Raw genomic sequence first — 26,945 nt, 5'->3', positions numbered from 1 at the left:
ACAAACTCTTAAGTAATGTGGAGATGGGCCTGTGTGTACATGGGCTTACAGAAACTCAGATTAGTTTCATTTTAAGGATGCTGAAATGTACCTAGCATATAGTAGGTGCTTAATAAATGCTTGTTGATTGATCAGTCAATTAAGTGGGTGTAGGAGCTTACCTCCAGCTTACCTCATCATATAGCTCTGTCTCGGGGTTCTCCAAGCCCGCACCTGCAGAGCTAAAAATTTAGCAGGTTCTTCCAAGCTGGAAAGACTTAGAGAGTGGGCTGGGTGAGGATCGTGTGTTTGTCCAATGAGGACCAGCCTAGCTAAGTGCAGAAGCAGCTCATCACCAGATAACACTGGGGAGGAAACATGGAACAGAGAAGGGCAGAACAGAGCAGGACCGTGGCACAGGGAATGTCAGGGCTGGGAGGGACCTTGGAACAGGGAATGTCAGGGCTGGTGGCATCTTGGAAGATAGTGCTAAAAGTGACTAAGGTCTTTTTACAGGTGACCTTGTGGTCCAAAGATGAGCCATGACAGTCTCCAAATAAAAGGCCTAATTCATCGGGGAGAAGCCCCTGCAAGTCCAGTGTGCACAGCAGGTATTGAGGCCCCAGTGCCTGGAACTCCCCATGAGGGACTATACGGGCAGTATGGGCTCAGCCCTGGCTTTCTGCTTGGTCTTCATCTCTGCCTGTGGCCTAGTCTCCCCTGCCTGGTTCCAAAGTGATCGTTTTTCTTTTGGACTCTTTGCCTCATGCTCCTGGCCTGTGGGTAAAGCCTGGAACCAGACCTGTGTGGCTTACAGGACACTGGAGGATATGCCTGACCTGGCCTGGAAGGTACTGATTATTTGGGGCAAAACCCAGTAGCTATCCTCCAGCAGGGAGAGAGGGAAGGAGGGAGGAAGGGAGGGAGGGGAGGAAGGAAGGAAGGAAGGAAGGAGGAAGGAAGAAGGAAGGAAGGAAGGAAGGAAGGAAGGAAGGAAGGAAGGAAGGAAGGAAGGAAGGAAGGAAGGAAGGAAGAAAGGAAGAAAGAAAGAAAAGAAGAAAAGAAAGAGGGAGAGATGGAAGGAGGGAGGAAGAAAGAAAAGAAGAAAAGAAAGAGGGAGAGATGGAAGGAGGGAGGAAGGGAGGAAGGAAAAGAAGGAAGGAAGGAGGGGAAGAGAGGGGAGGGAGGGAAGGAAGGAAGGAAGGAAGGAAGGAAGGAAGGAAGGAAGGAAGGAAAGAAGGAAGAGAGAAAAGAAGAAAAGAAAGAGGGAGAGATGCAAGGACGGAGGAAGGGAGGGAGGGAAGGAAGGAAGGAGAGGGAGAGAGGAAAAAAAGGAAGGAAGGAAGGGAAGAGAGGGGAGGGGGGGAGGGAAGGAAGAAGGAAGGAAGAAACAAGCATTAAACAATCGTCTGTCTACTGCATGCGGAGCACCGTGCTGGGCACTTTACAAATCCACCATTGACCTTCCCATATCCCTGGGAAGCAGGTGTCTTGCAGCAGAGGGCAGTTAAGTGGCTTGCCCAGGGTCACCTTCTAGCCCAGACTAGTAAGTCCCTGGAGTCACATCTGAACTCAGGACTTCCTGCCTCCAGGCCTAGCACTCCACAGCACTCATTGCTACTCAGCTGCCTCTAGAGGCTTAAGAGACCATCCCTCAGGCAATCGACAAATATTTATTAAGTACCGATTATGTGCTCCCAGGCTGCTAAGCAATAGCGGTACAAAGGCCTTTTCCCAAGGACCCACCGTCAGGATCTGACCTTTCAGCCAGGATCAGTCCTTAGTAACACGTGGGCAGTTTAAGAGTGGGCCTTCTAGAGGCACGATGTTACAGCCCAAAGATAATCCACGTTTCCATACCCGTTCCCAGAGTGTTTGGCTTCCAGCCACCCTGAGAGGTAGGTCTTGAAAAGCATCTCCCCAGGAGAGCATTGTCCTTGAGAGCAGGCGTTGTATCCTCATCACCTGGACATAACAGGTTCTTAATAAATGCCTGTCGATAGATTGATTGACCCCATTTTGCAGATACGGAATGAGGGAGGTGATTTAGGAAGCCAAAGGAGCTCTGAGATCATTGGGGTCCTAGGATTTGGACTTGGAAGAGATCTAGTCCCACTGCTAATTTTACAGACAAGGAAGCTGAAACTGAGAGCGTGTGATTTGCCAAAGATCACACAGGGATTCCACATCCTTCATTTTACTGATGTGTAAACTGAGGCTCAGAGCCGGGAGGTGATTAGCCCGCGGTCACACAGCAAGTAAGAGACTGAGCTGAGAGATGAACCCAGGTCTCCTGACCCCCATTGCAGTGATCTTTACAGAAACAATACCAATACGGTCTGCCTAGTCATATCACAACTAGCTCATGAGGAAGGGGAACTGAGCAGTGGGGTTCTTTTCCTCCCCCATAGAATGCTGCAGTTTGAAAAGACCTTCGTTTTACACCAAAAGCAAATGGGTCCCAGACAGGTGATGACTTGACCAGATAGGAGATGACCTGGGTCACTTTTTCCAGGTCATCGAATACCAGTAAGCTAACCTTATTAGTGGCTGAACTGAAATGGAGGTTTTCATGGCTTCTGGGGTCTCCACCCTCCTTTCTCTCTCTCCAGGCCTCAGCTGCGCTGCTTCTGGGAGGCTGGCTCCTGCTGGCCTTGCAGGCCCTGCTCCTCCTCTCCTGGACCATCTTCCCTGAGGACTTCTGCCCCGTGAAAGGGCGCATCCCAACCCAGTACTTACAAGTAGCATCTGGTGAGTCCCTTGACTATTCGCAACTCTGTTTCTGGCTGAGCAAACTCCTGACTCTAGGCTGACAGAAGTCAGATGAATTAAACTGACCTTCCAAGTCCAGCAGAAAGAACTCTGGATTTGGAAGTCAGATGACCCGGGTTCAAATCCCAGCTTTCCCATGACTTTGGGAGAGTCACTTCACATACCAACCCCCACTGCCTCAGTTTCTTCATCTTTCAAATGAAAACGTTGGACTTAGTGGCTTCTAGAGTCCTTTCCAGTCTCAGATCTATGACTGCATGCTCCTATTTTTACTTGGAGGAGTCACTTCTCTCCAAGCCTCAGTTTCCCCATCAATACAATGATAATACTAGACCAGATGATTTCTCAAATCTACCTTCCATGGGCTCATCAGAGACTAGCAGAATCATGGAGCCGGCCTGTTAGTATCTAAGTCCCCTGAATGAAAGATCTCACCTTATTTTTGTATTTGTATCAATCAATATTTATGAAGCACAATTGTGGGGCATACAAGAAGAGGCAAAAGACAGTCCCTGCCCTCCAGGAGCTTGCAATCTAATGGTGCCTAGCACAATGCTTGACAAGCCAGTAAAGATGACTTTCTCCTCTCCTCTTGTCTCCCTCCAGTCATCACCACTTTCCTGGGCCTGTTGCTTTTTCCATGCAGCCTGGCCTCCCACGTGGCTCAGAACGCCTGTGGCCCTTCGGCCGTGTACAGCAGTGGTCGATGCCACCTGGGCTGGGGCTACATCACCGCCATCTTGGCTCTGCTCTTCACCAGCTTCTTGCCCATCATCTGGAGATTCCAAGGAGACAAGACCCGGAAGAAGAAGATTCTTTACTCTAGCATCACTGAAAGAATTGCCTGCGTTTCAAATAGATAATGTCCAGCTTCTCCGCAAATTACTGCTTCCTGCTGCCACCTAGTGGCTGTGATGCCTTCCTGCAAGATGCTCCCGGCTAGAAGAGACCTCTACCCAGGGATGAGGGTAGGGATGAATAGAGTTTAAGAGGCAGCGGACTTGTCCCTAGTTCACTGTGTGATCTTGGGCTAGTCACCTGCCCTCTGAGCCAAACAATAGGCGTGGACAAGTCTGAGGCTCCCAACTTGAGGTCCATGGACCACAAAAGAGTCCTCAGATAGAATTTAGGGGGTCTGTAACCTTGGATGGGAAAAATTCTGTTGTTTTTTTCATTAACTTCGAATTCAAATTTGCCATTTCCTTCATTTGCCTCACTTAATAGTATTTTATTCTGTCCAATTACATGTAAAGATAGTTTTTAAGATTCACTTCTCTAAGATTTTTGGTTTCCAAAATTTTTTCTCTCTTCCTTCCCCACTTCCCAATATGGTGAGCAATCTGATATAGGCTATACATGTACAATCATATTCAACATATTTCATTTCCTTCATTTGAAAAAATAATTCTCCTAAGAAGGCCATAGGCTTCCCCAGACCACCCAAGGCATCCAAGATTCAAATGAGGATAAAAGCCCCTGGCCAGGATAGCCTCTAGTATCCTTTCTGTCTCTCAAGCCAGGAGTGCTAAGGTATCCCAGAAAGGGATGCATATGAAGATCACAAGAAATATGGACAGACAAAATTATGAAAAGTATCAGATATGTACCAGATAAACACAGACCACGATGCTATGAAAAAATTTCAAGCCCAGGGGGAGGGAGGGAGCTGCAAGACGTAGCCTCCCAGAAGTGGCAGCGTGAACCACACTGCCACACTGGGAGGGCAGGATGCCAATGGGGCACAACTAGGTGGGGTCTCCCCCTCCCCTGTCACCAGCTACATGGGCAGGCTTGACCTGTGGCCAAGATGTGCCGTCCAGTCTAAAGCCCCCATGCCACTCAGGGTTGGAACTTATACAGGATTTTAGACAAACAGCTGATTTGGCACTATTAGGAGACTGCCATGATCAAGGCAGTGGCATAATCCAGACCCCTGAAATGAGGGTATTCTCTGAATTTACTAATAAGGAATGAGAAATAAAGGGGCAAGGAGCTAGGAAATTTCGTTCTAATTGTGTTACAACAAGCAAGTGATTGGGGAGGCGGCCAATGCCTGGTCTCTGGGACAATTAAACCTTAGCCTGCATCACTCCTGGCCAAACCAGTTCTTACCGTCTCCCCCAAATCAAGAGGGCAATAACATTCTTTTTATTATTATTATTTTAAGCATTTTAGCACTTAAAAAAAGTAACATGAACAATGCACAGGCTTTAAATGACTTTAAGAATCTGATTTTAGGTAAATGGTTTCCCAAGGGCCAATATGGAATCATTTTCCTAGAATTGTTTTTCAGTTGTTTCAGTCAAGTATAACTCTTTGTGACACCATTTGGAGTTTTCTTGGCAAAGGTAGTGGAGTGGTTTGCCATTTCCTTCTGCAGCTCATTTTACAGATGAGAAAAGTGAGACAAGCAGGATTAAGTGACTTGCCCAGGGTCACACAGCTAGTAAGTGCCTGAGGCTGATTTTGAACTCAGGTCTTCCTGACTCCAGGGCTAGTGCTCTATCTACTGCACCACCTAGCTACCTTCCCTAGGCTAGTTTGAAAAATGAAGTAAAAACAACAATGTTTTAGAATTACTTTAATGAATAGTGTCTAGAATTAGATGGTTGGGCCATGCATGGTTTTTTAGACTCATTCATGTCCTCACAGTTATGATCCCAAGGAAAATACAAAATGTTTAACTGACTCAATTCTACCTTTCTTTTAAAAAAATATATATTTTTCCAATTACATCTAAAAACAATTTTTAACAAGGCAACAACATTCTGTAAGTCCCTGGACAGATGCATAAAGGGACACAGAACTGAAAAGTTAATACCATTATTATTTAGTTTATAATAATTGTAGATTTTAAGGCTGAAGTCATCAACTCTAACACCCTCATTATACAGATGAGGAAACTGAGGAAGGGAGAAGTGAAGAAATTTGCCTAAGACCACTTGGGTAACAGTGGTAGTGTTGAGATTCAACACCAGGTCCCCTAACTTCAAACCTGAAGTCCTGTGCCTCCCAGACCTTTTTCCAAATCTAAATGTAAATAATTCAGATTTAATAACATAATAATGATAGAATGTTCAGAGGAGGCCAGTCAGGAAGGGGAAAGGCTCAACTTGGCCGTGTTTAGCCAAAAAGAAGACTCAGGAAAGAAGTGGCGACTGAATTCAAGTATTTGAAGGAGAAGGATTAGGCTTTTCTGCTGGACCCCAGAGGAGAGGCACAGCTCCGAGCCTGGGTGGAAGTTAAAAAAAGGTCAATTTCAGCTTGGGGTCAGGAAGAACTTCGCAATGATGACGGAGCTGTCCAACAGTAGGATGAGCTGCACAGAGTGGTAACTTCCATCGTTGGAAGTCTTCAGGCAAAAGCTAGATGACCGCTCACTCTTCCGGGGGGGGTTTTGGAGAGGAAGCTCATTCAGGGAAGTGTTGGACTAAATGGTCTCTGAGGTCCCTTCCAAACTTTACATTCTGGGATAACTCACCTTTATATAGCCAATGAAAGTTTGCAAAATAGATGCATTTCCTTATTTGACTAGGGTTGGAGTCCATTACCTGGAAGGTCTCTTCCCACTCTAAACCAATGACCCTGTGCTCCTCTGGATGTAGTAAACAGTATGAGAATTGTCATCTCCACTTTGCAGATAAGACTGAGGCTGGGAGAGGGAAGGGACTTGTCTGCGGCCTGTGTAAGTGCCAGAGGCTGAATTTGAACCCTGGACAGCCTATCTCCAAGTTCAGTTCTTTCATACGCTCATAGATCAGGATTAGAGATTCTTACCCCTTTTTCTGTGATATGAACCCCTTTGGCAGTAGGGTGAAGCCCGTGGAACCTTCTCAGAATCATATTTTCAAACGCACAAAAGAAAATATGTGGGATTACAAAGGAAACCAATGTTATTGAAATCACTTTATCAAAATATTTTTAAAAAAAATTTATAAACCACATGTATAGCCTGTATGAGATTGCTTGCCATCTTGGGGAGTGGGGAGGGGAGGGAGGGAGAAAAAAATTTGGAACTCAAAATTTTATAAAAGTGAATGTTGAAAACTATCTTTACATGGAATTGGAAAAAACAAAACCCTATGAAGTAGCGGGAAATAAGAGAAAAAATTTACAGAGCCCAACAAATTCCATCGAGTTGGAAGGGATCTCAGAGAACCACTAGCACGGTGCTCTAGTTTGACATAGGAAGAAACGATGCCCGGGGACACTGAGTGGCATTGTTGCTGTTGTCCAGTCATTTCCAACTCTTGGTGACGGTTTTTCTTGGCAAGGATACTGGAGTGGTTTGCCATTTCCTTCGCCAGCTCATTTTACAGAGGAGGAAACTGAGGCAAACAGGGTACAGTGACTTGCCCAGGGCCACAAAGCAATAAATATCTGAAGATGGATTTGAACTCAGGTCTTTCCTGACTCCAAGCATGGTGCTCTATCCACTGTGCCACCTGGCTGCCCCAGTTGAGTGATTCACCCAAGGTCAAACAGGGAGTCTGTTGCAAAGCCAGTACTCAGAACCAGTGAGTCCAAACTTAGTGCTCGTCTGCCTCACGAACTAAGCTGCTCCCTGTGTCTGGTCCCTTCTCTGCAGTTGGGATGAGGCGATGTGCTACCATAAAAGAGCATTATCTCTTGAGTCAGAGGACCTGGGTTCAAATCCTGCCTCTCCCACTTCCTAACTGATCACAAGCAGGTAACAGCACCCTGATCTGCACCTTTAGTCCCTCATCGGTAAAATAAAGGGGTCAGACAAGATGACCCCAAAGGTCCCTTCCAGCTCCAAAACTATGATCTTAATTCATCATCCTATGATCCTTTTAAAGGAACCCCCTTTATCTTTTTCTTAAGGTTTTATTTTTAAAAAACAAATTTTAATATTGACCATCAGTACAGCCATCTCAACTTGCTTAGAAACTATTTACATTTAAAGTAATTTCAATACATAAAATGTCAGAACAATTCTTCATTTGTTCTGTGTCCTCATTAGAATTCGTGGTTTATCCACTCATTCTCATTAGCTTTCCCCTTTATATGACTGCAGTTAATGAATATCGAATTTTGCTGGTCCTGCTTTTATTTTGCATTATTTTGTTTGGGTCCTTCTGGATTTCTTTTTATTCCTCATATTTGTCTGTCCTAATTATGTAATAATATTCCATTGCATTCCCCAGTTTATTAAACCTTTTCCTCTTCATTTTTGGATATTTGCTCCCCTTCCACCTTCCCCCACTCCCCCACTCCCCTCATTCCTCCATCCCTGCACACACACTTTTTTTTTAGTACTTACACATAATATGGCTATGAAAAATCTTGGAACAAACATCTCATTTTTTCTTGCTTTTCATAAAGATCTTCAGGGTACATTCCAAGCAGCAGAATTTCAGATCTGAGAGTATGGTTATTTCTGTAATTTTTCCTCTGTATTTGTCAGATTGCTTGCCAAAAAGATTTTACAAGTCTCCATTTCCACCAACGATAAATGAGAGTGTCAATTCCTCTATAACTCCATCAAGATCAAAGTTTGTTACTTTTAATTATTTTTGCCCAAGAGACTCTACAAGTTTACAATTCTACCAGCAATGAATGAGTGTGCTTGCCTGTTAATGAATTTTGGTTCTTTTAACAGTTGCCAGGTGAGAGGTTTGAGGGCCCACCATTTATTTTTTACCATAAAGATCACCTTCTTTTCTGATCCCTCTTCATAGTTGCTCTTGGGGAGTACAAAGGTAGTGAGTGAACCAGCAAATTTTGCAGTTCAGAAAAACTACTGTTGCTTATGTTTTTTGTCTTTCATTTTCAAAGAGGACCAAGGACATCACAAGGTGATGTCTCTCGACTTGTGCATGAATTGGATTTAAGTGAGGCAGAGCTGCACGAAGTTATCAGCCTTACTCTGTCCTCCAGTGGCAGGACAAAACTCAAGATGACTGGTGGTGGCTTGGGATGCACCTTGGCATCTTCCATGTCTAACAAGCTCTAAGCCTGCTTCAGAAAAACTAGCCAACATATTAACTGCCTTTTGAAAACCTCAAAATTGTCAATAAATCAAAGGCGTAAACAAGGTGATTTTAAAAAATCTTTAATCAGTTTGGAAGGAGTGAAGTACTTTGAGCCATTGGATGAAATGAAATTATACTACACAGGAAATGACCTGGGATTGGTTGACAGGAATAGACACTCCATTGAGAAGAAGATTCCTGGGGGAATTGGGAGGGGGTACCCACTAGGGCAGCTGAGTAGGAGTCATGGGAGGCACAGAACCCTGCCCTACTCACATCCTCCTCTAATGCCTCATTGCAGTATGCTATTTGGCAACCTCTCAATGATTTTAACAATCTTTGTTTTAATATTGCCTACATTTCCTAATGTAATCCCCCTCCCAGAGAGCAAATTCTCAACAAATAATTTTTTAAAAAGAAAGAAACAATTTAGCAAAACTAATGTATCAATTGCATTTTGAATATCTAAAATTGGATATATCCAGCCTTATTTTCCCCCCAAGCCCTCCCAGTTCTTCCCAATTTTCCTATTACTGTGAAATGAATCACGATTTCTTACAAACTTGGTGTCATCATCAACTCCTCATTCACACTCAGCCCACGTAACCAATCTGTCGTCAAGTCTTTGAGTTTCTGCCTCCAGAACATTTCTCCTGTCTGTCCCTTCCTCTTCTCTTCCACAGCCAACACTCTGGTGCAGGCTCTCATCTCCTCGTGGCTAGATTTCCATCCCTTGCGGCATCTCTCCCTGCCTCTAGTTTCTCTCTACTCAAATCCAGCCTCCATGCAGCTAGCAAAGGGAAGTTCCTAAAGCAAAGATCTGACTGCCTTCTTTTCTTGTTCGTTAATCTCCATTGGCTCCCAAAGACCACCAGAGTCAAACAGAACATCCTTTGTTTGGTTTTGAAAACTCTTCACCACCTGGCCCTTTCCTGCTTTCCAGCCTTCTTACCCTTACTACCTTTACTACCCACCACACCCGGTGGTCCACGGATGCTGGTCCTCTCATTATTCCTTGAACCAGACACTCCTCCTAATTACTGCCTTTTTATTCCTTGTCCCACACACCTAGAGTGTTCTCCCCCCCCATCCCCCAGCTTCCCTAGACTCCTCAAAGTTTCAGTTCAAATTCCAGCTTCAATAAGAAGTCTTTTCCGGTGTCTTCTCCCTAACCCCACCCCTACAAGCAGCTGGACCTCAAATCAGGAGGACCTGACTTCAAATTTAACCTCAGACATTTAATGGCTGTGTGACCTTGGGCAAGTCACGTAACCATGTTTGCCGCAGTTTTTCCAACTGTAAAAAGGGGATAATAATAACCATTCTCTTTCTGTTGTTGTGAGGATCAAATGTGATAATATTTAGCGTCTAGCAGTGTCTGACACATAGTAGATGCTCTATAAATAAATTCCTTTCCCTTCCCCCCCCTAGTGCCTTCTTTTGATGTTACTTTTATTTTCACTGTATATATCTGATAAGTACCTAGTTATTCTCATGTTGTCTTGCCCAGTAGAATACAAACTTTTTAACAGTGTTTCTACTTTTCTTAGCATCTGCAGGGTTTATTTAGACATTGCCCGGCACATAGGCAGAAAGAAAGGCCCCCTATACACAACAGTATTTACAGCTGTACTGCTTGTGAACTAAAAGCAAAGTAGAAGCCCCTTGATGTAACTCCTGGCTCATGAATATAATGGAATATTCTTTTACCACGAGACATTGTATCAATCAGCAAGCATTTATTAAGCACTTACTATTTGCTTCAGTCTTGATGGGGTGAGAACACCCCCCCCCCTTGAGTTACAGAATCAATCAAATGTGTCAGCTGGTGTGAACGCTTCCTGGATACCTTAATCAACATAATATAATCAATCAACCAAAAGCATAAACTAAGTGGGGGAAAGTCCCTCCTCAGTTTGGAAGGAGTGGAATGCTCTAAACCAATGGATGAAATGAGGTGATGGTAGATAGAAAACATATTGGGATTGGTTTAAAGAATCGTTGTTCAGTCATTTCAGACTCTTTGTGACCCCATTTAGGTTTTCTTGGCAAAGGTACTGGGGTGTTTTGCCATTTCCTTCTCCAACTCATTTTTACAGATGAGGAAACTGAGGCAGAATTAAGTGACTTTCCTAGGGTCACATAGCTAGTAAGTGTTTGAGGCCAGATTTGAACTCACAAAGATGAGTCTTCCTGACTTCAGCCTCACCATTCTCTCCACTGTACCACCTAGCTGCCCCTTAGAGAATTACATCTAGGTATATATGAGAAGAAGATTTCAGCACAAGTTTTTCCAACAACTACTTTGGGAGTCAAGCTTTGAGGGCTTGAGGAAGCTTACACTTGGTTGGGAGGGCAGCAAGGGAGGGCAGGGAGAGCGTTTCACACTTCCCTCCAGACCCCTCACCATAGCCGGTCATCAGAGAGACTGGACCAATTACAAACAAGTGTTCTAAGGAGCAGAGTGAGAACAAGCCAGCCACTGCAGAGAGAGGCAGGCAGCTTCAGGATCGTACAAGGGCCCAGGCCATGGGTCCAGCAGGGAGCCACCCAGACCTCAGGGAAACTTCAAAGGACTCCACAATAGGAGAAAGAACATCCAGCCAGCCAGGCGCTGTAAGTTATCCATTGGGCACACGTGCTTTCTAAGCTTGCGATCACTCTCCCCTGGAGTCAGGCTGTACCTATGGGAAGACGCGTCCCAGAGTCTTTGTAGGATGTTATTATACTTTGGCCTTTGCTATATCTTCTCAGTAAATATCCTTTTGTAAAAGCTAATAGATACGAATTGGTTAATTGATATTAAGAAGCTGTTAACTGGTTAATTGATATTGGGGCACACTGGATAGGGTCTGGAAACTAGACCTGCTCATCCAAATTGTGAGTCATAATTCAAAATTGATTTCCCAGAATGGTTGAGATTCCTAGTTCAGCCAACAATGAATTGGTATGGCCACCATCCCATCTGAGATCATTTTTTAAAATGCCTCCCAACAGCCTGGATGCAGGAGACAAGTAAGTGTTCAGATGATTAAATTCTTAGGGTTGTAATTCCTTCCCTGGAGGATGAGCTTTGAGACCAGTTTCCCCTGCCCAGAATGGCTTACCTTTCCAACTCTGATTTTGTTTTCATAGACAGAATCACCACTAGGCACCCTCCCTGTCTTGGGCACAAGGGACACAGAGGTAGATGGGGGCTGCTTTGGCTAACCAAGCCTCTAGACAAAAACATGGTATACAGAGGGGACCGGGAAGCCTCTGGGTCACAGACTTCACTCTTGGCCTGGCAAGTTCCCAGGCTTGGACGATGTGAGCAGGCCCAGGGAGGCTGCAGTAGGGGGCACTGGCTTCCACGAGGGGGCAGGTAGGGGGCTATTGGGGTATGGGAAACGTTAAAAAAGCATCCTTAGAATCCAAAATGTCAGAGCTGGGAGGGGCCTCAGAACAGGAAATGGGGGGGGGAGCCTTAGAACAGTCCTTCACCCCTCTCCAGGCCCTACTCCTGAGTCTTTCTCCACCATCTCCAGCAGCTTTCTCACTCAGAGATCCTTTCTCCTCAAATTTCCTTCCTCTGGTCAGTTCCGCCTGGTACCTCCATTTTAAGAAAGCCCCCAGGTCATCCAGGTTCACTCTTCCACTTTTCTCCCAACTCTGATCCTGCTTCTTTGGAATCTTTCTTCATCTCACTTGGCTGAAGCACCTTCCCCCACCCCCCATTACCTTTCTTTTATTCTATTATAATGTAAGTTCCCTGAGGGCAGAACCTTATCATTTTTACTTGTATCTGTATTCCCAGTGCTTAGAACAGAGCCTAGAACTTATCACTGCACATATATATATAACAGGTCACAGACAGCTTCACTTTTCTATTCTACCACCCAGCAGAGTGTCTGATATGTATACAGAAAGTGACTAATTAGTGCTTATTGACTGATTCAACCCCTCTCTACACAGATAAAACATGGAAAACATGGAACATGGGGCCAAGAAAACTTGAGTTCAAATACCCCTCAGACACTTTCTAGCTATGTGACTCTGGACAAGTCACTCTGCAGCTCCAAGCCTCAGTTTCCTTATCTGTAATATGGGGATAATAACAGCACCTACTTACTACATTGGGTTGTCGAGACTAACAAGTAAGCTAGTGTGTCTGTAAAGTATTTAAAAGAATACGGATGAGGACTAGGCTTGGGATTTTGCTGGCGAAGGGAACCCCTGGGGGAGGAAACTCCACCAATTCAGGTCCACACCTTCTCTTCCACTTGTTCTAGAAGGCTGCCTAGAATGACTTGCCCAGGGTCACACAGCCAGTAAGCGTTAGTGGCGTGATATGACTTGAACCCAGATCTTCCTGACTCTGAGGCTAGCTCTATCTACTACACCAGGCTGCTGGAAAGAGTTTGCAAACCTAGATTTATTATTATTATTAGCCTACTTCATTCCCTGCAAATATCCCCTTGTCCAAGAACAGAACCAGAGAGACCAACCAGTAATGATTTTATTGTTCTGAAAACACAGAGACCATAGGGACGAGAGTTTGCAACTGTTTTTTTTTTGGAACAACAATAAAGAACAATTTACAATAAGAAAAAAAAGGTAGGGCCAAACCCCATATAAAATATATGAAACCACTACGTGGAGACCACATGTGCTCATAAATTGGTGACACAGATACACGACATCATAAAAGCCACAGCATCAACTGATCTCATACTGAAGGATTCCCCCCGACCAGGACAGCATCCAAGCTAGAGACACAGACGCCCAGCATCGCCCTGGAGACTGAACCTAGATGCTAAGCCACACATGCATTATTTACCTTCAAAAAGACCAAGGCTTCCATGACCCGGAGCCTTTTCTCATCCTTCTCTGGGGTGATTTAACCAGAGACCTTATGGGTTTGGAGGTCGGTGCCTTTCCTACCAAGCGAATGGACACCCTGTGAAGATGATCAGGTTTGGGGGAGGGGAGTAAGGTAGGAAGGGCCTTTCTAATTTACTCCTGAACAGGGGGATGGCTACAGAGCATTTTCCAAGCTCTGTGACTGGAACAGCTGGAGAGGTCACCCATTTATCGAAATAGGGTTCTAAAGAAGGGAGGTCTCGGGGTCAACTGCAGCGATTGCCTCACCCCCTTTGCTGGTGTTAATGAGCGGCAGGTGTAATCCTGATTTGAAGTCGGCACTTCAAAGATAATTGAATTGTGCTATTGTGTACATCCCTTCAGACTGTTAACTCTCTCCCCATCCCTAATGCCCTAAAATCCCAGAGGCTGTAGCCCGGGGTCTGCTAAAGTAAACAGTTCGGGGTCTTGCCTACCCACCTCACTCCAACCTGCTTTCTCCTTCCTGCACTGGGAGGGACTGTCTCTTTTCCAGGAGAATCCACGAATAAGAGGCTTGCCCTTCCCTACTGATAAGCCTCCAAGTGACTGAATGCTTTAAGTGAAGCTTGGGGATTTTGTGAGTGCGTATGGAATGGTCCCCATTCTGAGCCTTAACCAGCAGAAAGAGCATCATCTGAGTCAGAAGACCAGGGTTCAAATCCTGTCTCTGCTACTCACTAGCCACATGACTTAAAACCCCCTTTCTGAGCCTCAGTTTCCTCTTCTGTAATTTAAGGCAGTTGGTTTAGGTGACCTTTAACCTTTGTGGCACTAAATCTAACGATGAAGTAATTTGATTTCTGCTCCCGGGCCCCTGTCACTTCCTCAAAGTCCCAACCAAGGCAAAACAGAAAATGAACAGTCAAGGGAGAAAAGGTGAGCTACAGAGGAAATGCCAGTGAAGTCTGGGTGACAGTAAGGACCAGGCAAACATGCCAAGGAAAGAAAAGGATTGGAATGATGAGGGAGCAGGGAGGAAAAATGAGTGGGCAAGCTTCTGGTTCATCCCCTGGGACGGTTACAGGAGCGCCACCCCCCAATTCCATTTCATTTATTTTGTAAAGTGAATACAATGTATTTTGTCTTGGTACAGTTTGAGCTCACTAGAGCTTAATGAAGCTCAGGCTGCACTGACTTTTGGGATTCCCTGTACTTGGCATTCACTTACCTATGTACATCTTGTAACTTCTCATTGACTTTTTGAGGGCAGTAACATTTCTTTTTTGCCTTTGTATGTCCAGCACCTACAGCGCCTGGAACGCTTTTTTTTTGGGGGGGGAAGGGGGCTGGACCTGAGATTTCACTGGTGTAGGGAACTCTCAATGAGGACATTCTCTCTACTAATGCAGAGTATCACAACTTACACTGTCAGAAAACTGCTTAGGTTGACAACAGCTTAAGTGACTTGCCCAAGGTCACAGACCTTGTCTGTGTGTCAGAGCAGGCCTTGAATCCAAGTCTTTCTGACTCTAAGGCTTTTCACTTGGAAGGCAGCAGGTGCTTAATAAATGGGGGGCGGGGGAGGGAAGAGGGGCAATGAGCCAGAATGGATGAGTTCCTTCCTATTATCTTGAGCGGCCACAGGGAGAAAATTATAAAAATGAGGGGCCTTAGAGATCACCTAGACCAAGAAGCTTATTTTACACAGGAAGAAACTGAGGCACAGAAAATTTAAGTGACTTCCTGAAGGTCTCACACCACAGGCACTAATAGTAGAGTCATGCTTCAAACCCAGAGTTCTCTGACACCAGATCTGGTCATTCTTTCTACTATGGTGCCTGCTCACCACATCAGTCTCCAAGGAGGGAGAAGAAGAAAGGGAAAAGGGAAGGGGAAAGAGCTGTGAAATACTCTGCACCCACTCAGAATGTAAGGAGGTAAGGATTAAGTAGAGGGGTCAATGGTGGAAACAACATGGCCTTCCTCTTTCTTCCCAGCCCACCGAAGCATAGCTCTGACCTTTCTGGGGTCATCTTCATGGCCAAATAAAGAAACAACCCATGGTCTTACATCTGGTTGGCTGCGAGAGGAAAAGTCCCAGGAAAGAGAAAGGAAATTATGCCAGGGCATCACTCAAACGCCCTTGTGCCGCCATCTTGGTCTCAAGTGGAATAAATCCAATCCACATGAAATCTTTCACAGAAACATTATTCTCAGTCTCACCACTACAAGCGGCAAAGATGCCTGAAACACACACATACACATATTTTGGGGACAAAGACCACGCACTTCTAAAACTCATGCCAGGAACGCTTAAAGAAGGTGTGGCCAGTCCTTCACCCACAACTACAGAAAGTTCAGATGAATGCAGTTGTGTAAGAAGTCCTTTACAAGAAGCAAGAACATTAACTTAGGCTTTTTTTGTTGTTGTTTGTAAAAATATATCATTGAGAACAAGGAGGGCAGTAGTGCATTAGATGAGGCACTTGTGCCAGTTCAACAGGTATGTGGGCGCCCTGCTCCCCACGAGGACGAGCCCAGACGTGGGTCTGCAAGCATCAAAGGGTAGCTCTGGTGCGTGACAAGAAGCCTGAGCACGCAGAACTAAGGCTGAGGGGGCATGAAACTGGTTGAATGATGGCAGAACAATGGGAGAGTTGAGATACCGGCCATTGCAATATAAGAATGTGGATTTTGGGAGAATGATATTGGGGAAAAGGGGCTATTGGAACATGGAAAAGTGAGGCTGGCAGACCAAGGAACAACATGAGAACTGAGATATAGAACGGGATCAGAACAATGGGACCGGCAGAACAAAGAACAGTAAGGCTGGTGGAGGGGCCACAGGTCATGGGTACCTCAGGAATGTCTGCCATCCCACAGATTTCCTTTAGTAACCATCAAAAGGACCAAACAGAAAAGTGTTACTAAGACCAAAAATGCAGCTGTTGGGTTGTTTCAGTTGAGTCTGACTCTTCGTGACCCCATTTGGAGTTTTCTTGGCAAAGATACTGGAGGAGTTTGCCATTTCCTTCTCCAGCTCATTTTACAGATGAGGAAACTTGAGGCTAACAGGGTGAAGTGACTTGCCCAGGGTCACACAGCTAGGACATGTCCGAGGCTAGATTTGAACTCAGGTCTTCCTGATTCTAGGCTCAGCGTTCTACCTACTGCGTCACCTAGCTGTCCTGGACCAAAAATACAGAACTTTTAATACCACCCACTGCTGCTTCATGACTTTCAAATATTTTGGATCTATAACCAATCCTCTAGGATGGAGCGAGTGGGCCATACCATCTAAAAGTTCAATACCCAAGTGGTATGTTACTTGGATGTAAACAGATACCTGACAGTATCTGTATTTTTAAAAATACAGTTTCCAATGGAAACTCACTATATAAGGTCAAGCCTGGTCCCATTGTTCATTTTGTGCCTGCCTTGGGCAATTAGCGGGGCCAGGGGATGTCTACCTCTTATCAGTTACTTAGCGACCAGTGACAGGAAGGAGCTACAAATGGAGGGATTCAGCTGTCAACCCCAGTTTTGGGGAAAGACATTTCTTCACTCTTCAATGATCAACATACACACCAAGGAACACGGGAAGCCAGAGGGATGACTCCTCTGGGAAAATTCCCTTGGGTATTCTCTCTGGGCTGCCATGAGGGACCTTCCTCCTTGTTCCACAAAAGGGTCCATCAGCAGAAATTCTCTAAAGTCACCTCTGGATGACTGGTATTCTGGAATTTGAACACGTGTATATGATCTGACAACATGTGGATCTGTGGTTCTGGCCCAACTTAAAACATTGGCTGGCTAATAAAACCAGGTGCTGTCCCACTGGTGGTTCACCTAACATGGTGCCATCTCCCTGGTCCATTCAGGGAGTTTTTGGCGAGGTATGTGATCTACGGGAGATAGAAGGGCTGGTGAAAATGCAAGACTTTGGAGAACCACTGATTTAAAAGTCTGTCAGTCTCTATATACTGTTTACATGGGACAAGTTGGAGAGTGAGATGGAAATTCTCCCTCTGGTGTGAAAACTGCTCTGATCTCCAACACGGTGTTTCACTGTTTCTTTCTCCTGTGGGCAGGATCTGCTGCTACCCTTGGTCAAAGCTGCCTCAGTGTCTAGCCCAGTTGACTTAGGGAGAAAGTGAAAGGAAAGGAAAGGAAAGGAAAGGAATAGAAAGGAAAGGAATGGAAAGGAATCCTCACTTGGGGCCTAACTTCTAGTGATTAGCCCTTTTGTAGTTAACTAGACCGGTTCCCAGACAAGGACACTGTCACTAAGGCAATATAAAGCCTTTCATATTTGATATAGCTTATGACAGCCTTTGGATGCCAAGGAGCAGCTTTGATGCCCATTTTTGGAAGTCTTTTGGACACAGGCGTCTTCTATAGAAAACTGCCTTTGCCCTTGGGAATTTTAAAACCCGAGTCAAGCCAAAGAAGGGACTAGATTAACAATGCACAGGACGCGCCATACATTTTAAGCCAGTCTCATAAATAAGGACTTGAAAATTGACCAGCTCAAGAGAGAGAGTGGATGCTAGTAGTAAAAAAAAACAAAAAACACCAGCATTCTATTTCACTTGCCTGAGAGAGCAGGCAAGTAACTAGCTCCAAGGCTGTTTTAAACATTCCAGAATTGAAAATGCCCATCCTCACCCCCCTCCATGAGGTAGGTTAGGCAATAAATAAGTCGAAGTTACCTAATATATCTCTATATGTATTATACCTATACATTTTTATATATATATATATATATATATATATATATATATATATTTATGTACACATTGAAACTTCAGATTAGGGCTATGTTCAGCTTCATATCCTGAACACAGGCAAGTGGGGATCCACCCACACAGAAGAAGAGGGGAGTCAAGGGTCCATTCTCTGCCCTTAATTTTTGTGGGAGTAGCAGAAGAGTTGGCATGAGAAGAAGATCACACGTGGACACATCATTGGAAGGGAAGGAAAGCATGAGCCACACAGTTTTCAGAAGCAAAAAGTTTCTTCCCAAAATAAGTAAATAAAAATGATTAACAGCCTGATCCCCTTTATAGACTTCTCTACATTTGTCCATAGGTAGCTATCAATATACCAAGGATCTGGGATTTTGTCAATGGAGGGTTCCTACACCCAAGCAGACTGAAGACTTTCTTTAACTTAGAGAAGTTTGAAAGAGATCAAGTGACTTGCCCAGGGTCATACATCTAGGAAGAGGCAGGATTAGAACTCAGGTCTTCCTGACTGCAAGTCTAGCAAATAAATGCCTTCTGTCCTACAGAAAGTAAGCACCTCCAGTGGCTAATGCCTTGAAGGCAGGGACTGTGCTGTGTTTTGTTTTGCCTTGTCTTTGTATCCCTAGTGCCTAGCCCAGTGATTGGCACACAGTAGCAGCTTAATAAATGCTCACTGATTTGCACTGAATTGTACCACCCTGCCTTTCTTGTGTGTATATGTGAAAAGAAAGACAAGTCTCTGGTAAACACTTACAAGATGCGTATATAACACTGAAAAGCATCAGTCCCTTTGGCCATATGACTCACAATTGCTTGAATTTGGTTATGCATGGACACATAAGATGTAGAAAAAATAGGGCAAGTCCCAAGTATTCCTGAACATAACCACTGAGTGGCCAAAATGGCTTTCTGGAAAACCATCAGAACGGAGACAAAAGGTTTCGTCCAGGATTTCTCAGGTACTTTGTCCAAAACATGATGACTTGGGAATATTTGGATTTTTAAAAATTTCTCTAAGGGGCCTTCTTATGTGTTTGATTGCTTTTGTTCCTGAACACCTGGAAAGTGACAGAGACCAGGCGGGTGACATCAAATGGAATAGCGGAAGATGGCACTTTCTATCTTGAGATCAGTATTAAGTACTCAGACTCCAGATGATTAAGATTGATTCTGAAAGTCGAGTACAGATGGGTCCTCAGGGCAGGGAAGCCCAAGCCTCCCCGTGGTTCACCAAGTGTGCTCTTCATAGGATTAAGTCAAGAGAAGTGACCCAGATCCAACAGAGAGGAGAGAGAGGACAGTGCAGGGCGGATAGCAAGAGAGCCTTCTCCTCCTCCTGGAGGCAATGGAAGGTGCAAGGAAGGTGGAGAATGTAAGCTCCCCGAGGGCAAGGGCTTAAGAATTGTTTATTGAATTGAATCTGGAGCCAGGAGACCTGGTTTGAAATCCCAGCTGACACTCAGGAGCTGTGTGAGCTTGACTTAGTCACTTGGCCTCTGAGTCTCAGTTTCCTCATCCGTCAATCGGGAATAAGAGAACATAGGTCACTGTCTCACAAAGTTATGAGAAGAGAACTTTCTAACTCTGGAAACGAGAGTTAAAGTTCCCACAGATGGGTTCTGCTTCTCTCATCTCCAACACAAGGATTGTACACACACGCTAACTAGCCCATGGTATGTAAGATCATAGCCTTAGAGCTGGAAGGGACCTCAGAGACTGTGCAGTCAACCCTCTCATTTTAAAGATGAGGAAACTGAGGCCCACGTACCCAAGATAACACAGGTAATAAGTGTAGGAGGCAGGATTTGAACCCAGGTTCTTCCTGATGCTAAGCCCTATTCCCTACACCCTGCTGCCCATCATGTTTTCTATAGTTTTTGTTTTGTTTCCCTGGAACCAATTTATGTATTTGGCAGGAAGATATTAGGCAGGTCGATAGTCAGGGGAGGTCAACCTCAAAGGGACTGAATGGTTTTCTGGGAAGAGGGAAGGAGCTTCACTCTCCCATCTGTGGCTGTCTTTCTCTGATCTGTGGCCTTGGATCAGAATTAGGGCATCGAGCTCATAGAAGGGAAGGTGGGGAAGAGAAAAATCGTTTAGGGTGAGTCTGTGGCTGGAGGTCATTCCAGCTGGACAACAGAAAAGGAAGGAGCCTCGAGTGCAGACTTATCCTAACACAGACCAACTTCTCAGTGGGACCTTTCTAGGAAGGTACTCCAGCTGAGCCCCACTCTGGCCTCATCAATGCTCCACCCAGCCAGATCTCTTATGCTCCCTGCTGAGTCATCAAACAGGACTAATCCTTGTCTTCCTTCTACCTGAGTTAAAAAAAAAAAGGTGGGAGGGGGACACTTAGGAAGGACTCTCCAATCTTGTTCATCCTTCTGGAATTCACCACAAGGAAGCCCTAGTTAGCCCCCTTGAGAGCTCTCAGAAGAAATCCTTGTCTGCCGGGATCCAGACTTTGACTGGCACTGAGGTGTGTAAAAGAGAAACTTCCCCTTGAGGAAAAAAAAAAAAGTGTGTCCTCCCAAGGAAAGGAATGAGGGAGCAGCATCGAACAGAGACCCCAGCATCAGAAGGAAGCTGGGTTATCCAGCATATTTCTGGATTTTTTCCTTGTCCGGCTGGACTCGGGGCTGGGAGCAGCAGATCTTGGCAGTGGGTGGAAGAAGGTGAAAGAGACGTGGATTCCTTCATTATGGCCATCTGTGGTCCTCCATCCGTGCCCACTGCTCACGCAAGGGACAACGGACCTGCTGGGCAGCCAAGTCAGCCTCCCCATTGCAGTACAGCTCAGAGCCCTCCCCCAAGACTGCTTCCTGGAAGGCTTCATTGCTCCTGCTCTCAGAAAATCATGGGGACTACTTGGATCAGGGGAGGTGGGTCTCGAGGGAAGAGAGAAATAATACAATGAGGCCACGGAGGAACATTTCCCTTCTTTTCCAGTCATCCCCTTCCTCCCCCAGAAGAGACTGATTCCGACTTGGAGATCTTTGGTTGAACACATAAGCATAAAGTTGTACGAAGCAACAAACTGCTCTCCTGCCTGCCACGTATCCCAACAGGAGACGCTTCCAGACGCTGCCGGCACAGCCTGCGTCCTCGGCCTGGCCCCAAAGTCTTTCTTGAGGGTGCGGACATCTCCAGATGAAAGAAGGTGGAACAAAGCCTCGGGCAGGAGCTTCCAGGGGACACCGCTGCGTCGCTGGCCCCTCTACTTGTTCTCGATCAGAGTCTGCACCTTGTAGACGAGGTCTCGGGCAAGCTTCAGGATCTGTTTGGTGTTGTGCCTCTCTGCCATCTCTGTGAAGAGACGGGGGAGAAAAGTGAAGTGAGCAAAACCTCCCGGGCGGCCCTGGGCCTGGGGAAGCCCCCAGCTCCAAAGGAGGGTCAGAGGAGACAGGAGGGTTGGATGAGAACCAAGGATGCTGAGAAAGTGGGACTGCATTTTAGTGAACTCATCATAGAATTACGAGATGTAGAACAGGGAGGGAAACGTAGAACAGGGGATGTCAGAGCTGGGAGGGGCCTTAGAACAGGGGATGTCAGGGCTGGGAGGGGCCTTAGAACAGGGGATGTCAGAGCTGGGAGGGGCCTTAGAACGGGATGTCAGGGCTGGGAGGGGCCTTAGAACAGGGGATGTCAGGGCTGGGAGACTTAGAACAGGGGATGTCAGGGCTGGGAGGGGCCTTAGAACAGGGGATGTCAGGGCTGGGAGACTTAGAACAGGGGATGTCAGAGCTGGGAGGGCTTTAGAACAAGGAGTGTCAGAGCTGGAAGGACCTTAGATGTCAGGGCTGGGAGGGGCCTTAGGACAGGGAATGTCACGGCTGGGAGGGAGACTTAGAACAGGGGATGTCAGATGGGAGGGGCTTTAAAAAGAGGCCCACTCTTAAAAGACATTCAATGGAACGAAGTCATCTTGTCACTCTGTTTTTGGAAAGAATGGAATTTAAAGTGAACAGAATTCACTCAGATAAACCTTCTTCTTCCTTTCATCACCGACTCAGCCCTAAACAAGACCTGGCTTAATCGAAGGTACTATTTTCCTTCTGGACACCCAGACCTTCCCGCTTTCTCTTCCCCTCCCCCAGCAGCCCCTCCCTGGACCCACACCATTAAAGAACTTGATGATGTCTGTGAAATCCATGTTGTTTTCCAAGATGATGTCTCGGTACACCTCCACCAAGGCCAGGGCGATGAAAAGGACATAGTGGGAGGAAGAGACGTGTTTGGCGGCCCAGATGGTTTCCCAGACCGAGAAGACGTCATCATAGACTAGTTCTATGGAAACACCAAAGCACAGATTTCAGGGAGGGTCCAAGACAGCAGGCCTGCTCAGAACTGCCTCACTGCCCCTCACTCAACCACCGTGAAGAAAACGGCTCAGTCCCCGGCTAATGCTTCATCCCGCTCAAGGGAGGGGTGCCCAACAGCGCTGACCAATAACATCAAATTCTTGGGGCATCCAGATTCCTCCAACAGTAAGCCGCTCATACCTCAGTTTCCCCAGTAATACAAATGAAAATAATAATACCCGCTTTACTGGGTTCTTGTGAGGATCAAATGGTATCATTATGTAAAATGTTTTGGGAAACTTTTAAGCATCGTAGAATTGTCTGATACTCTCCATGCCGCATGCTTTGCTCACTTTTAGGGGTACCCTCGTGAGAAGAGAAAGAGAAAGAAGGAGAATGAGAACTGGAACTGGAGTCAGAAGTCCTGGCACTGAATCCCAATTCTGCTACTACAAGCTGCATGACCTTGGGTCAATCACCTAACTTCACTATGCCTCAGTTTCCTTTTCTGCCAAATGAAGAGGTTGGACTATGTGTCCTCCAAGGGCTCTGAGTTCTATCATCGCAGGTTGCTCTTGAGCTGCCTTCCTTCCACCGGATGGCTCTGCCTCCAGTACGACATGGGAGCCCACCCCTCCAGAAGCTCGTACCTCTCTTAAAATCCAGAAGGAACCAGCGGTAGCAAAAGTAGAAATGTGTGTAATCGCCGTTCTGGTGCATGAGCTCAAAAAGCTCCGAGTCCAAAATCTGCCCCAGAGAAGAAAAAGTCACGTCAGCACGCGCCTGGAGGGAGGGTCTCCCACTGATCCCAGGAGCCGGGTACCGGGCTATCCCCGAGAGTTGGATTATAAAGAAAAAGAAGAAGAAAAAATGTATGCGCTCAAAAAATCCTACCACATACATTATTCAGAATAGTCTGGAGTCAGGGAGACTTGAGTTCAAATCTAGCCTCAGACACCAGCTGCGTGACCCTGGACAAGTCACTTCACCCTGCCTGCCTCAGTTTCCTCATCTGTAAAATGAGCTGGAGAAGGAAATGGCGAGCCCCTCCAGTATCTGTGCCCAGAAGACCCCACACGGGGCCATGGCCAAGACTCAACGACAGTAACAGAACAAAGCGAGTGCCTCTTCCACGCGACAGCCCTTGAAACAGATGAAGACAACTCACATCTTTGCCTTCCATCTCCTCTTCTCCCAAACAAGTGCTGATGAATAGTATTGTTCTATGAGTTCTCAAAGACTTGTTTTCCACATCAGTAAAATGGGTTTAATAACTTCTGGACTGCCAACCTCAAAGAGTATTATGGGGGAAGGGATCTCAAACACCCTGACGGGCTGTAGAAACGTGAAGCGGCAGGTAAGGGGCCGGCCCCCGAGGCAGGAATTGGGCACCTAGTCTGTGCCAGCCCCAGTGCGAAGCATGGGGGTCACAAAAGCCGAAAAGAAGGCGGCAGCCTGGTACCATGAAAAAAAAAGACTGGGTTTGGAGTCAGAGGACCCGAGTTCAAATCCTGCTTCTGCCACTTACTAAGTGGCAGTCAGTCAACATGCATTTGCTGAAGTGAAATGGGCCAGCCCTCACTGGCGAGCATCCTACGCGCCCCCGCGTGGCTCTGCTTTGTCTCCTCCACCTCTAGCATCACCATGCCTTACCTGGATGAGGGACCTCATGTTAGCAAAGTGGGTGTCCATGGCGCCTCCATGGGGGAAGTTCTGGTTCATCCTTTTCATGAGTTCTGTAAAGCAGCTGAAAGCGAGGGCCTCTGGACATGCAATGGTGAAGAGAAGAGGTCAGACAACAATCAGGGACTCCTGAAGACCCTGGGGGGCTCTGGAGCTGGGAGAGATCTCAGGGGATCAGCTTACCCAGTGCAGCAGCTAGGGGGCGCCACAGAGGCCACATAGTGGCCTCAAGTCAGGAAGACCTGAGTTCAAATCCAGTCACTTACTAACTGTGTGACCCTGGGCAGGTCACTTTACCTCTGTCTGCCTCAGTTTCCTCGGTTATAAAAATGTGGGTAATAATAGCCCCTACCTCTCAGGGTTGTTGTGAGGATCAAATGAGAAATTTGTAAAGTGCCTGGCACAGTGCCTAGAACAAAACAGGTGCTTAATAAATGTTCACCGTATCCATCCATCCAGTATAGTGAACAAAGAGTGAAATTTGGAGTCCAAGACCCAGCCCTCACATCCGAGCGCTACCACTTCTAAGCTCTGTGACCTTGGACAAGTGATTTTCCTTCTCTGGGTCTCAGTTTCCTCTTCTGTCAAACGATGGGCTCAGGCTTTATGGTCTTGAACTTCCCTTCAAGGTCTAAAGCTCTCATCCTCTGAACCCCAGTATTTTACAGAAGAATAAACTGAGGCCAGGGAAGTGTTCCACTATATCAAACCTGAACCCATCTCTCTGTAACTTGCCTTAGTTTGCTCTGGAGCCAAGCAGAACAAGGTGAATCCCTTCCCAGATACTTGAAGACGTTTCTCATGTTCCCCTCCTTTTCTCTTCTCCAGGCTAAATATTCCCATGTCTTTCCACTAATCCTCATAGGACAAGATCTAAAGTGTCTTCACTCTCAGGATACAATTTCAGGTTTACTGATGTCCCTCTGAAACTATGGTGCCCAGAACTGAACACAACACTGCAGACAACATCTGAGCAGAGGAGAGGATGTGGGATGGTCATCACCCTGGTCATGGGTGCCTGATCTCTCTCAATGCAGCCTTGTCTCACCTTTAGCATGTAGACTACTAATACCCCCAGATCTTTTTCAAACTAACCATATGTTAGCCATGCCTCCCATTGCTTATAATTACCGAAAGTGATTTTTGGAACCTAAGTGCAAGGTTTAACATTCATACCTATTAAATTTCATCTTCACATATTTAACCCAATGTTCTAACATGTCAATAGCTTGTTTTTGATGCTGATTATCACGTGGCATATTAGTAATTCCTCCTATCCCTGCAAATCTGATCACCCATCAAGCCAGTTTTATCCAAAGTACTAACAAAAAGTGCTTAAGTGCCCAGGGCTAAATAACTGCACAACAACCATAACAGAGGCACAGATCCCTGAGGCACTCCACTAGAGACCTCTTTCCAAGTCACCATCAAGACATTTAATGATGACTCTTTGGATCCAGCCATTCACCCAATTTGGAATCCAACTACCTGTCCTATTTCCACCATATCTATAACAACAGTATGAAAGACTCTGTCAAATGTCTTGCTAACTCCAAGGTAAATCTGATCCACTACCATAGTAGACTGGTCTAGTAATCCAGTCCAAAAATGAAAGAAAGCAGAAAGGAAATGAGGTTCATATGGTATGACCTGTTTTGGATGAAGCCTGGCAGGCTTCACATGGCTTCCTGAAGAGCAGCTCACTGTCCACTGGTTGGGGTGGGAGGAGGTAAAAATGAAATTGTCAGACTCATCCCACCACCCAGATGGAAGACCAGAGGAAGTCACAGAAGCCTGGTGGTCACTTACCATCATCCAGGATGACCAACAATGGGGCCAGGAGGTCACACATGCCTGCACATAACCAACCTCGATGTGTTGCCAGATGTAACTAAGAAGAAAACAAGGGAGATCACAATGCCAGGAAGGAAAGAAGCTGACATTCTATCACAGGGTTCAGGGAGGTTTAGCTAAGTTCAGGAATGATGAATGGTCATAGGATGCAGATGCAGAAGGTACCTTACGTAATCCAGGGGATCCCAACATAAAGGTGGGCAACCCCAGGGGAGGGGGGGGAAAGAAGCTCATCATGAAAATACAAGAGACATTGATTTATTTCACTGTGTTCTGATGACCAATTAAAAACTTCAGGATTCTAAAAATGTTAAGGTACTAAATCAAGTTTTCTTTATGAAAAATTATTTAGTTTTCTTTCAATGAAATTATTTAATTTATGAAAAAATAATTAAAATCTTTATTTTATTTATTTCTTAGTGTTCTTTGTCCTTTCTCTTTCTTTAAATCCTTTGTTACAAGCTTAACCCAGTGCCTGGCACATAGTAGGTACTTAATAAATGCTAGCTGGGGGTAGCTAGGTGGCACAGTGGACAGAGCACTGGCCCCGGAGTTGGGAAAACCTCAGTTCAAATCCAGCCTTAGACACTTAACACTAGCTGTGTGACCCTGGGCAAGTCACTTAACCCTGACTGCCTCACCAAAAAAAAAATGCCAGCTGATTGACTACAAGTGACGACTCACTAGAAGGGTTGAATTTGATGTAAAAATGATACATCAATAACAATAAAAACATTGAGAGACATTATTTTGGAGGTGCTCAGAAGAGGGATCAGAGAGGAGAGAGC

At 45.7% G+C, this 26,945-nt stretch overlaps 2 protein-coding genes across 2 annotated transcripts in view; one reads left to right on the top strand and one right to left on the bottom strand.

Annotated features, from left to right (window-relative positions):
• The first annotated feature begins 515 nt into the window (after nucleotides 1–515).
• LHFPL7 (LHFPL tetraspan subfamily member 7) lies at nucleotides 516–6,713 on the top strand. Its single transcript, XM_020996706.2, has 3 exons — nucleotides 516–830; nucleotides 2,592–2,730; nucleotides 3,358–6,713. The coding sequence occupies exons 1-3, from the start codon at nucleotides 621–623 to the stop codon at nucleotides 3,612–3,614; spliced, it is 606 nt and encodes a 201-aa protein (XP_020852365.1). The 5' UTR covers nucleotides 516–620; the 3' UTR covers nucleotides 3,615–6,713.
• A 6,514-nt stretch (nucleotides 6,714–13,227) lies between these two features.
• Nucleotides 13,228–26,945, bottom strand: part of SGSM1 (small G protein signaling modulator 1) — a 115,790-nt gene continuing 102,072 nt past the window's right edge. Inside the window, 6 exon segments of the mRNA XM_078154392.1 lie at nucleotides 13,228–21,625; nucleotides 22,439–22,606; nucleotides 23,271–23,367; nucleotides 24,274–24,383; nucleotides 26,113–26,160; nucleotides 26,163–26,194. Of these exon segments, the coding sequence (XP_078010518.1) occupies nucleotides 21,537–21,625; nucleotides 22,439–22,606; nucleotides 23,271–23,367; nucleotides 24,274–24,383; nucleotides 26,113–26,160; nucleotides 26,163–26,194 (544 nt within the window). The 3' untranslated portion in view covers nucleotides 13,228–21,536.

This window comes from Phascolarctos cinereus, unplaced genomic scaffold (genome assembly GCF_003287225.1).
Source record: "Phascolarctos cinereus isolate Bilbo 61053 unplaced genomic scaffold, phaCin_HiC Scaffold_4;HRSCAF=312, whole genome shotgun sequence".
Lineage (NCBI taxonomy): Eukaryota > Metazoa > Chordata > Mammalia > Diprotodontia > Phascolarctidae > Phascolarctos > Phascolarctos cinereus.
The sequence above is the reverse complement of the archived record's forward strand: the minus strand, read 5'-3'. Positions and strand labels throughout refer to the sequence as shown.

Excerpts from the sequence above, each read along its gene's own strand:
- LHFPL7 (XM_020996706.2), top strand. The coding sequence starts at position 621 with ATGAGGGACTATACGGGCAGTATGGGCTCAGCCCTGGCTTTCTGCTTG. Across the intron at positions 831-2,591 it reads TGCCTGACCTGGCCTGGAAG|GCCTCAGCTGCGCTGCTTCT; the intron begins GTACTGATTATT and ends CTCTCTCTCCAG. Across the intron at positions 2,731-3,357 it reads GTACTTACAAGTAGCATCTG|TCATCACCACTTTCCTGGGC; the intron begins GTGAGTCCCTTG and ends GTCTCCCTCCAG.